The following is a 13134-nucleotide window of genomic DNA, read 5'->3' as shown; positions in this document are numbered from 1 at the left end:
TTTCCTTGACAGCAAGCCTTGTAGATGGATTCTATAGATGGGAGGTTGGTCTTTGTGATTGTCTGGGCCGAGTTCACCATTCTCTGTAACCGTCTCTGATCTTGAGTGGTACAGTTGCCATACGAGATAGTGATACATCCAGACAGAATGCTTTCGATGGCACCTATAAAGATTGGCAAGGGTATTCACCGTCATGCCAAATTTCCTCAGCTGCCTGTTGGGCGTTTGTAATCAGTGCATCCACATGAAGAGTCCAAGAAAGCTTGTTGTGGATGATCACTCCCAGGAGCTTGACACTCTCCACTCGTTCCAATTCTGTGCTGTTAATGTGTTGGAGGGGGGGGGAGGGGGGGTGGGCATTAAAATCTCTTCTGCTCTCTCTCTCAGGGACTCTCCCATCCTCCCATCCGATCCCAGGAAGGCTGAGGGATCCCCAATAGAATCCTTTAAAATTATTAATGGGTTTAAGTAGAATGGATACAGGGAGAATGTTTCCACTTTGTAGGTGGGTAGGGGGAGATCAATATAAAAATCTATTATTTTGTTGTATAGTTTGATGCCACAGGATGAAGTTGTGTTCAAGACAGACTCATCAAGGAGAAGGCAAAGTCATGGAATGTCTTCAGGCTTAGATGTCAAAGTAACACAATTTATAATACAACACTAGTATGGCAGTATTTGTATTAATGATAGATATACCAGGCCCTGACTTCTTATTATGTTAAGTAAAGACTAATCCATCTTTGTACATTCATGTTCACATGAAATCAAAACTCTCTCTTGCAACTCTAGAGTATTCAGTAATGTTCTAACTCCACTCTAACTGCTTTATTTAGGCTCGGTAACGTGCAACTCTGTGATGCCATCACAAGATTGCTCCAGGGTTCTCATATGCTTATGCAATAGCCACCAAACAAATTTCAGTAGTGTGTGTCAGAAATGTCTTTATCTAAACAGCGGTGATAATGTTGAATTCATTACCATACAGAGTGGTTTCAACAAATAGTATTGATGCATTTAAGGGATAGTTGGGCAGGTTTATGAGGAAGAAGGAATGCAGGGCAACTATGATAGAGTTGGATGAAGAAAATGGGAGAAGTCTTGAATGGGGCATCAATGCTGGTTAGGTCGAATGGCCTGTGTTTTTTCCATAGGTCCCATGTAATCCAATATTGATTTAGGCTCCCACAAGATATTTCTACATACGGACCACTCCCGTTTGCTCTTACTCAGTATGTTGAACATTATCTTAGCAACAATTTACCTCTGTGTAGTAAAGACAAGCAACAGCCCCCTTACTCTGCTGATAGTCTAACTGGTCGTAATTTGACATGATTCCTCTTGTGCAGCGACAAGCATCATAATGTTTGGCAGACCAGGTCTCTCTCAGGCTTTAGATTACCAACATTATTTGTTAAGATAGATAAGGTAGATGCCAAGTAACAAGGACAAAATTATGCATGTACTGTAATTTGTTTATCTTAAATCATGCTTTTTATCAGAAAAGATCTTAACGCTTCACTCATTCTCATAATCAGGAACAGATATGCCTTTCTGCTTGTCTCAGTTCATTAGATGCATTGCAAGACAGATATTCACTAAAGAAACCTTCATATTGGCTCCCTTTAAATTGCTGAAGCCTAATTAAAGTGAACATAGATCAAAAGGGATAAAAGCACAATAGTTAATGTGATATTCATAATCGCAATAATTAACTTCGCAGTTATTTTTAATTGACCTGCTCAGACATGTTATTACATGTTGCTGGAGTAGGTGGACTTGAACCCAGGCTCCAAGGTAGGAACACTACCACTGCACCACACAAGCCACTTGTCAGGATTTCCTGGTAGATAATGGTCAGGTGTTGCAAAATGATTTGCTTTATCTCCTTGCAGCTAGATCACAACATTAAATGACATGTCACCTATAAAAATCTGGCAGTTGACAATTGTCAGACCAGTGATCATACATTTTTTCCATTTGAAGTGGCATTGATGCACAATTTGGGATCCACCGACAACAAACTATAAATTACCAAAAGTGGCCAACACATTGGCAGCAAACAAAATTTCATTAGGTAATACATTTTCAAAATTTTTCATGATTCATAAGATTGCTAATTCATTGCACAGCTACCATCGATTTTTACAGTTAGCAGACCTTGCACTTAAAATGATACAAATCATGTACTTTGCCAAAGGAAATACTAACATATTTGTAATCTGCCAGTTGGCCTGTTGGCTACCAAATGATGTTTACGTGTCCAGAGATGTTGCCTCCTCTGCAGTCTTTTCAATCACTGTACCACTTCCCCAGTCGACATTTTCATCAATGCTTTTGTGAACGTTGGTCAAGTTTCTCAATTTTTTAATAGTCAAGTCTTCCTTTCTAATATACTCTTGAATCAAACACAGACTATCTAGAGATAATGAATGAGGTTCATGCACACTTTCAGGAAACTGGAAGGAATGTGGAATTTTGTTCCCAATGAGGATTTTCAATACTTCATTCAACAACATTATCTTGATTGCAAACTATAGGTTCCTGCCATTGTCCTGACTTAATACAAAATAGAACATTACAACATTGCCCAGCACTTTTCAAAGTGGTTACTGCAAAACAAACTCAGGGAGTCTAAAACAGATGCTTTTGGGAGTCGAAGCCAGTGGTATTGGAGATCTCGAACTGGCAGGGACCAGAGTGGGATGGAATTGGGGTAGATCTGATGAGGAGCTATAATAGGTGGGTGGGACAAATTGAAAAGATTGGGAGGTATTTGAGAATGGGAAGTTGGTGAATTAGTGTATATTGAATCCAACAAGTATTGGAAGGCACTGAGCTACTGGATCCTGCAATAGTCCCTTCCTATAGATGTCAGGTTTGTCAAGGCCCAGAAAACCTGACCAATCAGGATGAAATTTAAAATGGTGGTTAAATGTGAAGCATGTAATCTCATTATGATATTTAAAGAGCTGACTCAGCTGTGTCTAAATTGAAAGTAAACATATTTGGAGTGTGTTTTTTAACATCTCAGCACCTCAGCTGACACTAACTCTCTCATTTTGCTGGCTACAATTCCATCCACTGCTTCTGCTGCTTGGTTTTTAATGCATAGCTCTTCAAGCAAAGGCTGTGACCTCTGTCCTGGTCAAGGTGTGCTTTTCCAGCAACACATTTTTCAGAAGGTGAAACAGTTTGTTAATTATCCAAAGCAGCTGTTGTAAATGTACCAACATTCCTTTTCTCCAATGAGAACTTAACTGGTTTAAGTATTCAGTCCACATACTCTGGCTTTTTGGCCCATTGATTCCATGTTAGTCTCATTCCTTCACTCTATTCCTACAGCCCTACAAGTTTGTTTCTCTCAAGTATCCATCCAATGTTGTTTTGGCATCATTGATCATTTCTGCCTCCACCACCATCATAAGCAGTGAACTCCATGGCATTACCATTGTTGTGTGGAAAGATTCTTTCTCACATGCCCCACCATCCCATGTCCACAGTGATAAAGCTATGTCCCCTATTACTTGTGCCCTAAGCTAATGGAACAGCTTTCCTTTGTCTACTTTATCTAAACCTGTCATAATCTTGTGCATCTCGATTAAATCTCCATTGTTGCAAGGAAAGCACCTCAGCTTCTCCAATATAACTTTATAGCTAAAATCTCACATCTCTGCAACCATACTGGTAGGTTTCTGAACCTTCTGAAGTGCCCTCATATCTTTCCCAAAGTATGGTGACTAGAATGGTTGTAATGCTCTTGCTTTCTCAGAGTTTTATTGAGATTAAGCATAATTTCACTGCTTATTTACTCAATACCACTGCCTGTGAAGCCTGTGAGCTTTAAAAAAAATCTGTTCATGGGATGCAGGCATAGACATAGAGATGTAGACACAGAAACAGATGCTTCGGTCCAACTCCTCCATGTTGACCAGATATCCTAAATTGATCTAGTCCCATTTGCCAGCACTTGGCCCATATTTCTCCAAACCCCTGCTATTCAGATGCCTTTTAAATGTTGTAATTGTACCAGCCTTCAGCACTTTCTCTGGCAGCTCATTCCATATATGCACCACCCTCTGTGTGAAAAAGTTGTCCCTTGGGTCCCTTTTAAATCTTTCCCCTCTTACCTTTAGCCTATGCCCTTTTGTCTTGGACTCCCCTACCCTGGAGAATCATCCTTGACTATTCACCCTATCCATGCCCCTCATGATTTTATAAACCTCAATAAGGTCACCCCTCAGCCTCTGACGCTCCAGACAAAATACCCAGGCCAACTCAGCCTCTCCCTATAGCTCAAATTGTCCAACCCTGGCAATGTCCTTGTAAATCTTTTCTGAACCCTTTCAAGTTTAACAACATCCCTCCTATAGGAGGGAGACCTGAATTAAATGTAGTATTCCAATTGACTAGGCCAGCATTTATTGTCCATCCCTATTTGCCCAGAGGGTCTTTCGGTGTCAACAGCATTGCTGTGTGTTTGAAGTCACCTGGAGGCCAGACCAGGGAATGAAGGCTGATTTCCTTCCGAAAGGACACTATTTAACTGGATGGGTTTTTCTGACTATTGATAGTGGTTGACATTAGACTTGTAATTCCAGATTTTTTTACTGAATACAATTTTTAAACAAAATTCTTTTGTGGGATGTGGGTGGCACTGGCTGGCCAGCATTTATTGCCTGAGGCGAGTTGACCTTGAGAAGGTGGTGGTGAGCTGCGTCTCGAATTGCTACAATCTACTTGCTGTAGGTTGACCTACTTCCTGAAGAAGGGCTTATGCCCGAAACGTCGATTCTCCTGTTCCCTGGATGCTGCCTGACCTGCTGCGCTTTTCCAGCAACACATTTTCAGCTCTGATCTCCAGCATCTGCAGACCTCACTTTCTCCTCCTTGCTGTAGGTTGACCCAACACTGCTTTTAGGGAGGGAATTCCATGATTTTGACCCAGCAACAGTGAAGGAACGGTGATATATTTCCAAGTCAGGATGGTGAGTGGTGTTCCTATGTATCGGCTGCCCTTGGAAATACCACCATCTGCAAATAATCTTCCACTGTCTGCAAGGGTGGGATTTGGACATGGGTTTCCAGACATTACCTGGGTTTCTGGATTCTGAGGAAGCCTCACTGGACCTGAAATGTTTACTCTGAATTCTCTTCACAGATGCTGCCAGACCTGTTGAGCTTTTCCAGCAACTTCTGCTTGTGTTTCTTACTTACAGCATCTCTGGTTCTTTTTGTTCTTTACCCTGGAATATCTTCTTTTGCATTTGTACGGCCACAAAAACTCCATGAAAGTACTTTTTTCTAGCGTAACTATTGAATATAAGTGGTATTTGATTTGCAAAGCTTGAATAATACAAGCGTTTTCTTCTTACAAACTGTTCTCCTGTTTAAGTGCTTTTTCATCAAATGTTGGCATGGCCTTGCGTTAAGAGTGACAGAGTCATACAGCACGAAAACAGATCTTTGGTCCAACTTTTCCATCCCGACCGGACATCCCAATCTGACCTCTTCTTCTTTGCCAGCATTTAGCCCGTATCCATCTAAATCCTTCCTATTCAAAAATTTATCCAAAAGCCTTTTACATTTTATGGAGGTGCTGGCATTGGACTGGGGTGGGCAAGGTTAAAAATCTCACAACACCAGGTTATAGTCCAACAGGTTTATTTGGGAGCACAAGCATTTGGAGCATTGTTCTTTTGTCAGGTAGCTAGTGGAGCAGGACCATAAGACATGTCCTATGTCCATTAGCTACCTGATGAAGGAGCAATGCTCCGAAAGCTTGTACTTCCAAATAAACCTGTTGGACTATAACCTGATAGTGTGTGGTTTTTAACTTTTAATTGTTTGAATTGTACCCATCTCCACCACTTCCTCTGGCAGCTTGTTCGCGAGTCATAGGTTGCAAACTTAAATTCCAAGTATATATTTGGGGCTCCCATTCTCTAGTTTATCATTTTAAATGATGTCTGATATTTGATATGTGGAACAGAGATCTTTTAACTTAAAACATCAGTAATTCCAAGCTTAGCAAGGATAAAAATGTTTGTGTTTCATCACTATCTTAGGAATGGTTCCCTGGAAGTTTATAAATTCCTTTCATTTATGGCATGTCACTTACGCTGATTACAGAATGCAGTAAATAGTGTGATATTGTTGTATAGGATTCGTTCATTTGTGATTTAAACACGAAACCTTCATATTAACCAACATGATAGCATTAGGGATTGTATCTTGAGTTAAGTGCCTCAATCAGGACAACTCTAAGACCAGGAACATTCACAACTATAATTTAACATGACATACTGTAGAACAGGGAAAGATTTTACTTGCATCCTGTACTCTGAAGGTTTATAGACTCATTTGGATTGGTAATGTTGCATTTCATGACAACAGATACATGCGAGTATATTTACTTGAGCTCTCCCTGGGTAGCGCTGATATGCTTAAGGAATGTGATTTGCATCTTCCAGCTACCTAATAATTTTTCCTGATTAAACCCTTTACATTTTGCATACTTGCTGTTGCATAACTGATCAGTAACATTAACTAGTGTAATTTGTCTTGGTATCGTTTTGTTCCAAGTTTTCCCACAGTTACGCTCTTGCAATGGAAGCAAAAAAATGTTTGAAAATGCTTCCTAAGGTAATTTATTTTAATGTACATATTTCATGTTAAGTCTATTGTTGCAGATGTAAGTTTCCCTAAGAATTAACTGGAAAACGTAACTTAGGATGGAGCAACTGTTATCATCACAGTGCATTGTTGTTTGTATGCCTGACACCAGACTCCTGAAGGAACTGCTCTGTTCAGAACTCAGTTCCAGCAAAAGACTCCCAGGAGAACAGTGGAAATGCTTTAGGAATGACCCCAAAGCATCTGTGAAGAAGCCAAATGTCCGTGTCGACTCATGGGAGTCTCTGTCCTGTGACCAAAAATGAAGAAAGTGCTTTCGGGAAGGCACTGAATACATCAAGAGACTTTGTTGGGAACGCACAGAGGCAAAGTTGAGGTATTTGTGAAAGAGCACAAATCTCTTAACAACTCATCCAAGCATCCCTTGCCCCACATGTGGCAAAGTCTATAGATCGCACATTGAACTTATCAGCTATCTCAGAACCCATTGGACTAGAATGGAAATGTGTTTTTTTTCTCAATTTCAAGGGACTGCCTAAGAGAAAGAGAAATTCCATGCAATAGTTGTTTACAACGATATAAGGCTGTTGTAACTTCGAAAATTTTATGGGCATGTTTCAACCTTGATAATATTAATGGGGTAAAATGTAAAACTATTTGATGTATTCTAAAGATGAAAATTGCAATTTTGCAAAGTACAAAATGCAGATTTTTGCAGAAAAAAACAGAATTAAAATATCCTATCTCCAGCATTGGTAGCAGTTTGATCTGAATTAATAAGAGGACCTGCACCACTGGAAATTTGTTAACCACGCTTTTTCTGAATTGGAATTTGCAGAACCTCCTTATTGTTGTGCTTTTTGTAAAACCATTGTTCAGGGAAGAAATTGAAAATTTTGTGAGAGGGAAGCCTTTCCAGAAAAATTACAGATGAGCGTTTGAGCTAATTTTGTTTTATGTTTGGCCTTTCTTTTATGTGATAACTGCAGCTTGAGCAGCACCTTCCTACACTCAGGGAAACTTAAACTACCAAGTCACCAAACAGCCTGCTAACCAGAAATGGAAATATATTTTGCATTGGTTACAATCTGAAGTGGATTTACATGAATAATAGCCACTTATTTTAATGTTCAGAGAAACTGCCTGTGTATGAGGCTTAAAGAGTTCAGATTTCTTCAACCCTTTCAGATATGAACAACAAATTTGTTTTACTGTTAAATTTGAAACATGCTGATTATCTGGTGTACTTTCATTTTAAATAATAGGTGTTTCCACTTCATGTGGTTGCTTCCTGATACTAATCAGTCTACTGTTAGTTGTGTAATGTGGGTTTAATAAATGAGCTATCTTTCATTCTCGCACTCTTATCAAAATAGATGACGCCAGTAAGAATTGTATTTGGCTTTGTTTGCAATCAAATTTTAAGTCCCAAAATGAAATATGAATTTCTAGACTAAAGCTGGAAGCATTTAACTACATTATGTCTAATAAAAAAAAAGAGCATTTCAAATGCATTGGATCAAGAACCTGAATAACCAACTGAATTGGGACCAGACACAGAGCTATGCACAGTTGAATCATTTTAATGAAAATGATAAGAGTTGAAGCAGCATGGTAGAATGAGTATGCCGGTGTAGCAGCAGGGAAGTTGTGGTGACATGGAGATGTAGGATGCAGGTTGGCACCCACGATTCCTACACAGTTGTATGTCTCATTATTTTAAATCCACGTAACCCCTCAACTGGCATTTTTATTTCCGAAGGCCTCATTAAAATAATGAGCTATTTTAGAAATGAAAGCAATAAAAATTGGTTTGTTTTTAACAACCTACAAATAACAGTGTAATGAAGTGCATTTGTCTTTGATTTACAATTGAGTGAACTCTGGTTGTATGTTGGAAAGTCTAGCTGAAATCTCCTTACTTTGCTGCTCTGCTGATGTGGTAAAGAATATTATCATGGTTTCCTCGCCTCTTTTGCCAGGAGGAGTATAGTCAATAAATCTGTGGCTATTGTTAAATGTTAGTTGATGTCCTGTGGCACTGCTCACAGCAAATCAGACGATCCTGTGGTACGTGATACGATAGGATGACTACACCACCTGGTGCCCTGTAATCTGCAACTACAGTGCCACCAAGATCTGGTTACATAGTGAATTTGCATGAAACTTGATGACATGGACAATTATAATGTTGGATACTGAGGTGAAAAAAACAGACCAACCGTTGTGACAATAGGATTTGGAGATTCAGAGCAGTTAGTGTATCAACTGAACTTTCACGATAGAACGTCATTTTTCAAAAACAAGCATTCCAAAAAACCACTATGGAATTTTAAGCAGGGTATCTGACAGAAGAGTTTCCAATTGATTGACCAGGAACATTAAGTGACTGGCATTCTGTTTCAATTCGCCACATGAAGCCTCTCAAAAGACTTTAGCAACTTACATCAGGCACAATGTGGCTGGAAATGTGATCCCAGTGTAAAAGAAAAATAGCTGTAAATTATCTTGAAGTTCTGTGACATGATTACTTGAGAATGAACATTGGTGCCCATGGTAGATGGGTAGTCTTCTGTTGTGCAGTTGTGTCTCAGAGACCATTTGTTATCAAAGTGACGCAATACGAGTTGATATTGGCTCTGGATTTTGGCTCTTGATTAGCCTTCCATCCAAACTGCTTAAGCTGGGCTGGTTTGAGGCACTCAGTATAGACTGGATGCTTCTTCCTAAGAAGAAGAAAAAGTCAAATGTTGAATTGTATTGGCCATTCCAGCACAGCTTCTGTAGTATAGACATGTTTCCTAAAGTTATTGATCAAATCAGAAAGATGGAACTACTACTTTATATACTGTGGGGATAAGGGAGCTAATATCTGCCGTGGCTGGTACGTGAAGTGTCTTTGTCCTTTGATTTGAGTTAAAGAGTCTACAAATGTAGAAGTGCCTTTCTACATTAGGTCTAAAGCCTGGAAATAGCCAAGACATTTAAGAGTTGTGCAGGACTTTACAGATCAAGAAATCATACTGTTCAATTAAATAATAATGAGGTGCTTTGTCATGGGTTTGCAAACTTGATTAGAAAAGTGTTCACTTTTTAAATATTTCCCACCTGCTGTTCTATCTGTCCACTTTATACTAACAATGAATGAGTGGGTTTCTGATCCCAGGCCAATTGCCATGCTCTGTAGTTGTAGTTTTTATGTGGTGCTTGGTTGGTGGCTGTCTCACTTTGCAGTTTCGTACTCCAGAGGGGGTCTGCTTGCTGTCTACCTAAGAAACAGAACTGAGATCAAGAGGTCTCAAAGAGAAGAAATAGAAATACAGTCCCAGATGAAAAAAAACTGATCAGTCATCATGTGGTTCATAGAGGAAAGGTTATGATAATGTGGAAAATTTGGTGGGGTGGTGAGGGAGATGAGCATTAACCTATGTCTCTGAGCATGTCAGTGTTTCACTGAATGGATTGCGTTGTGCTGTCCATTCAGTGACAGTAAAAAGTCTTCAGGTTTCAAAAAGTTTTTTTGTTCATAATTACACGAAACCTTTGTTTCCAATGTGTGTCCGCCTTGATTGTATTGACTTGAAAAACATGAATACATTGTATTTAAAAAAATAATTTGTGTATGTCTCAATGTCCATTTCCTGCTTGTAAGAAAATTGTTGATTTCTGTCACGGTTATGAGAAAAAAAGACAGCAACTATAAAAGTAATTTGCTTTTTTCACATTTTAATTTAAATACAGTACTTTGGATAAAATAACTATCTGAACATACATAGCTTCAGTCTGTGAGCTCATTATGGATCTTCCAATCCTTTCCATATTTTCCAGTTGCTGGGATTGTTACTGCGGATTTTGCCTCCGGCCTGGTTCACTGGGGAGCAGACACCTGGGGTTCTGTTGATATCCCTGTCATTGGCAAGGTGAGGGCCGACTGGATGAATAGCATTTAATATGTGCATTGTCTTGTGAGCATGCTGACATCTGGGCCACAATTAAAAATTGTCTAAAAATAAGTGCTTTGTTTCAGTGACCCATTCACATTGTTACTTTCTCTTCACATACACACAGACGCACACACCCTGCAAATATTTCTGATCTTGTATTTACGCTTGAAAGCTAATTCAGAAAGCTTCAATGTAAATTGGGCATGAACTAATGTGAACCAAATATACTGGTGGCTCCTTGTGGGCTAACACCAGAATCTGTAGAGATTTGCATTATAGTAAGACCCTTCACTGAGAGGATCTTTCTTGAAGGAGTATTTTAAATGACCCAAAGATTTTGCTCGAATCAGATTAATTGAAATCAGCTTGTGACTTAACAGGGAACAGCTGAGAGCTGTTGAAAGAGACAGCATTATAATGTAGGGTGAAGCTTTTAAAAGGGCTACGTTATCTTGCAAGCTACACTGTGTATCAACTATATCACACTTGTTTTTTAATTCCAGCGTTATTTTTGTGAGCTGTTTCAGATAATTTCTGAGATTGTGCTTTCTGGAAATTCTAACTGATATCCTAATGCATGTTAAATACCATGAACTTAGTTTTTGTCCTTCATTGTACTGCTGATGATAATCTCTTTGAATTGTTATGTGTATGGTTATTATAAATCCAATAATCTAATTGTGCAGTAAACAGGCACTAATTAATCTCATTTGTACTATGTCAACTATACCTGCCTCAATTGTACCATTAGAGGAAGCATTGAATCCAGCCCCCACCCACGGGGATAGAAAATTAAAAAGTAAGTCAGGCTGGACCATTCTTGTATACCTCCAGTGGGCTGGTTTCAAAGGAGTGTTGACAAAGGCCTGTGTACAGGTTGTTCTCCCTTCCCCCACTCTGTTTTCCAGGGATGCAGCATAGCAGTGAGGCCCAAGGAGGAGAGGGGAGGAAAAATGGCTTAAAAAAGGAACCCTTCCTTCAGAATGTGACAGCTGAGACAGAGGGCAAGACTGCATGTACTCAATGCACCCTCTCGCAGGATATCTCAGCACGTTACTTTCTGAATGGCTGTGATCACGTTACCAACTCCGGCTCTCAATCTGGCAATCCAGGGAAATAATCGAGGGAAATAGGTGTTTATAATGCAGCTAGTGGGACTGATTAATTTTCAGAAAAATGCTTCACGTAAAAGCTAGAAATACAAGCCCCAAAGCAATGCTTCTTATATTTGGAGGAATGAAGGTAAAATGGGCTAAAGTTCAACATGGAACTGTTCTTCCCTCCTGGACTTCAGAATAGTCCCTAGTGGATTGCTTCATTCTTAGAGTCTGGTATACATTACAGGATGGAATGCCAATGATTTGAGCTGAACTTGACTCTACCTTGTTGAATGGAAAGTAAACCTAATTACTCTGCAGTGACTATTTTGACTGTGGAATCTTACTGAATATTTTTACATGTTTCTACAGCACAACTAGCAACATAAAGTATTTGATTGTTTTCTGTTGCTTTGGCAAATGAAAACTAAAGTAAGTTAAAAGGAATAACTGTCACAGACATTTTTCACAAAGTGTGTTTTCCAGTCTGAGTGTTTCTGCTACTGCCAAGAACTGGGTGCAGACTGACTATTCTCAGCCACCTGAAAGGGGGTCCCCATTACTAATCTAGTGTGCTAGTTCCTCTGAATTTGATGAGGGTAGTGCCCCAAAAATAAGAACTGTATGAGGCTTTATTTAAAAAAACAATATTTGCTTATGTTAAAACAATAATGTAAAGGTGTGTGGATAGGCAGTGTTAATTAATTGCACCTAGATTTCAAGGTTTTAAACAGCTATCCAAATAGTATTCTGCCAACAAACTGAATCTCTCATGAGTTAAGGGGACCTTCTAATGCCTCTTAAATGTGTGATTTTAGCAGTTTGACTGGACACGAATCTGACTTGCAGACACAAGTGTCAAGTTTGAAATAGCTGAAAAGAGCTTCCCTTGTGGTCAATGGTGGGAAAAAGGCTGCTCTTGGCACGATGCTTGGTTCAAGGCTGCCTAATAGGGAAGCAGCAAGAGAGAACCTTTGGGTGACCAGAACTGTTGGCTAGTGGGTGACCTTTAGAGATCAAAGAAATCGGTCTTTGAGGTGGATCTGAAAGGAACCACTGGAAAGTAGTGTGATTAAAATAGTGTGATAGTGACTAAATAGGAAGCATGTGCATGAACTAAGCTCTTGATAAAGTTATATTTATGTGTTGTTCAATGGATAGAATCTTCCCAGCTCTAAAAGACATGGGCATTGGCGAGTCAGTTGGGAAAACACCCCTTAGAGTATGGTTCTGCACTTCAGCACTTTGGAACACACTGTCATTGGTATGCTACTACCAGTGTACAGGAGAAAATGAGGGCTGCAGATGCTGGAGATCAGAGCTGAAAATGTGTTGCTGGAAAAGCGCAGCAGGTCAGGCAGTATTCAAGGAGCAGGAGAATCGACGTTTCGGGGAAGGGCTCATGCCCGAAACGTCGATTCTCCTGCTCCTTGGATGCTGCCTGACCTGCTGCGCTT

General features: G+C 39.6%; 1 protein-coding gene across 2 annotated transcripts in view; it reads left to right on the top strand.

The window, feature by feature from the left end:
* Positions 1–13134, top strand: part of si:ch211-212o1.2 (uncharacterized protein LOC492735 homolog) — a 138081-nt gene that overhangs the window by 80197 nt on the left and 44750 nt on the right. For both annotated transcript variants that reach the window (XM_043706932.1, XM_043706931.1), the window contains one exon: positions 10465–10556. In XM_043706932.1, coding sequence (XP_043562867.1) covers positions 10465–10556 — 92 coding nt within the window. The remainder of the gene's footprint in view (positions 1–10464; positions 10557–13134) is intronic.

This window comes from Chiloscyllium plagiosum, chromosome 17 (assembly GCF_004010195.1).
Source record: "Chiloscyllium plagiosum isolate BGI_BamShark_2017 chromosome 17, ASM401019v2, whole genome shotgun sequence".
Classification (NCBI taxonomy): Eukaryota; Metazoa; Chordata; class Chondrichthyes; order Orectolobiformes; family Hemiscylliidae; genus Chiloscyllium; species Chiloscyllium plagiosum.
The sequence above is the reverse complement of the archived record's forward strand: the minus strand, read 5'-3'. Positions and strand labels throughout refer to the sequence as shown.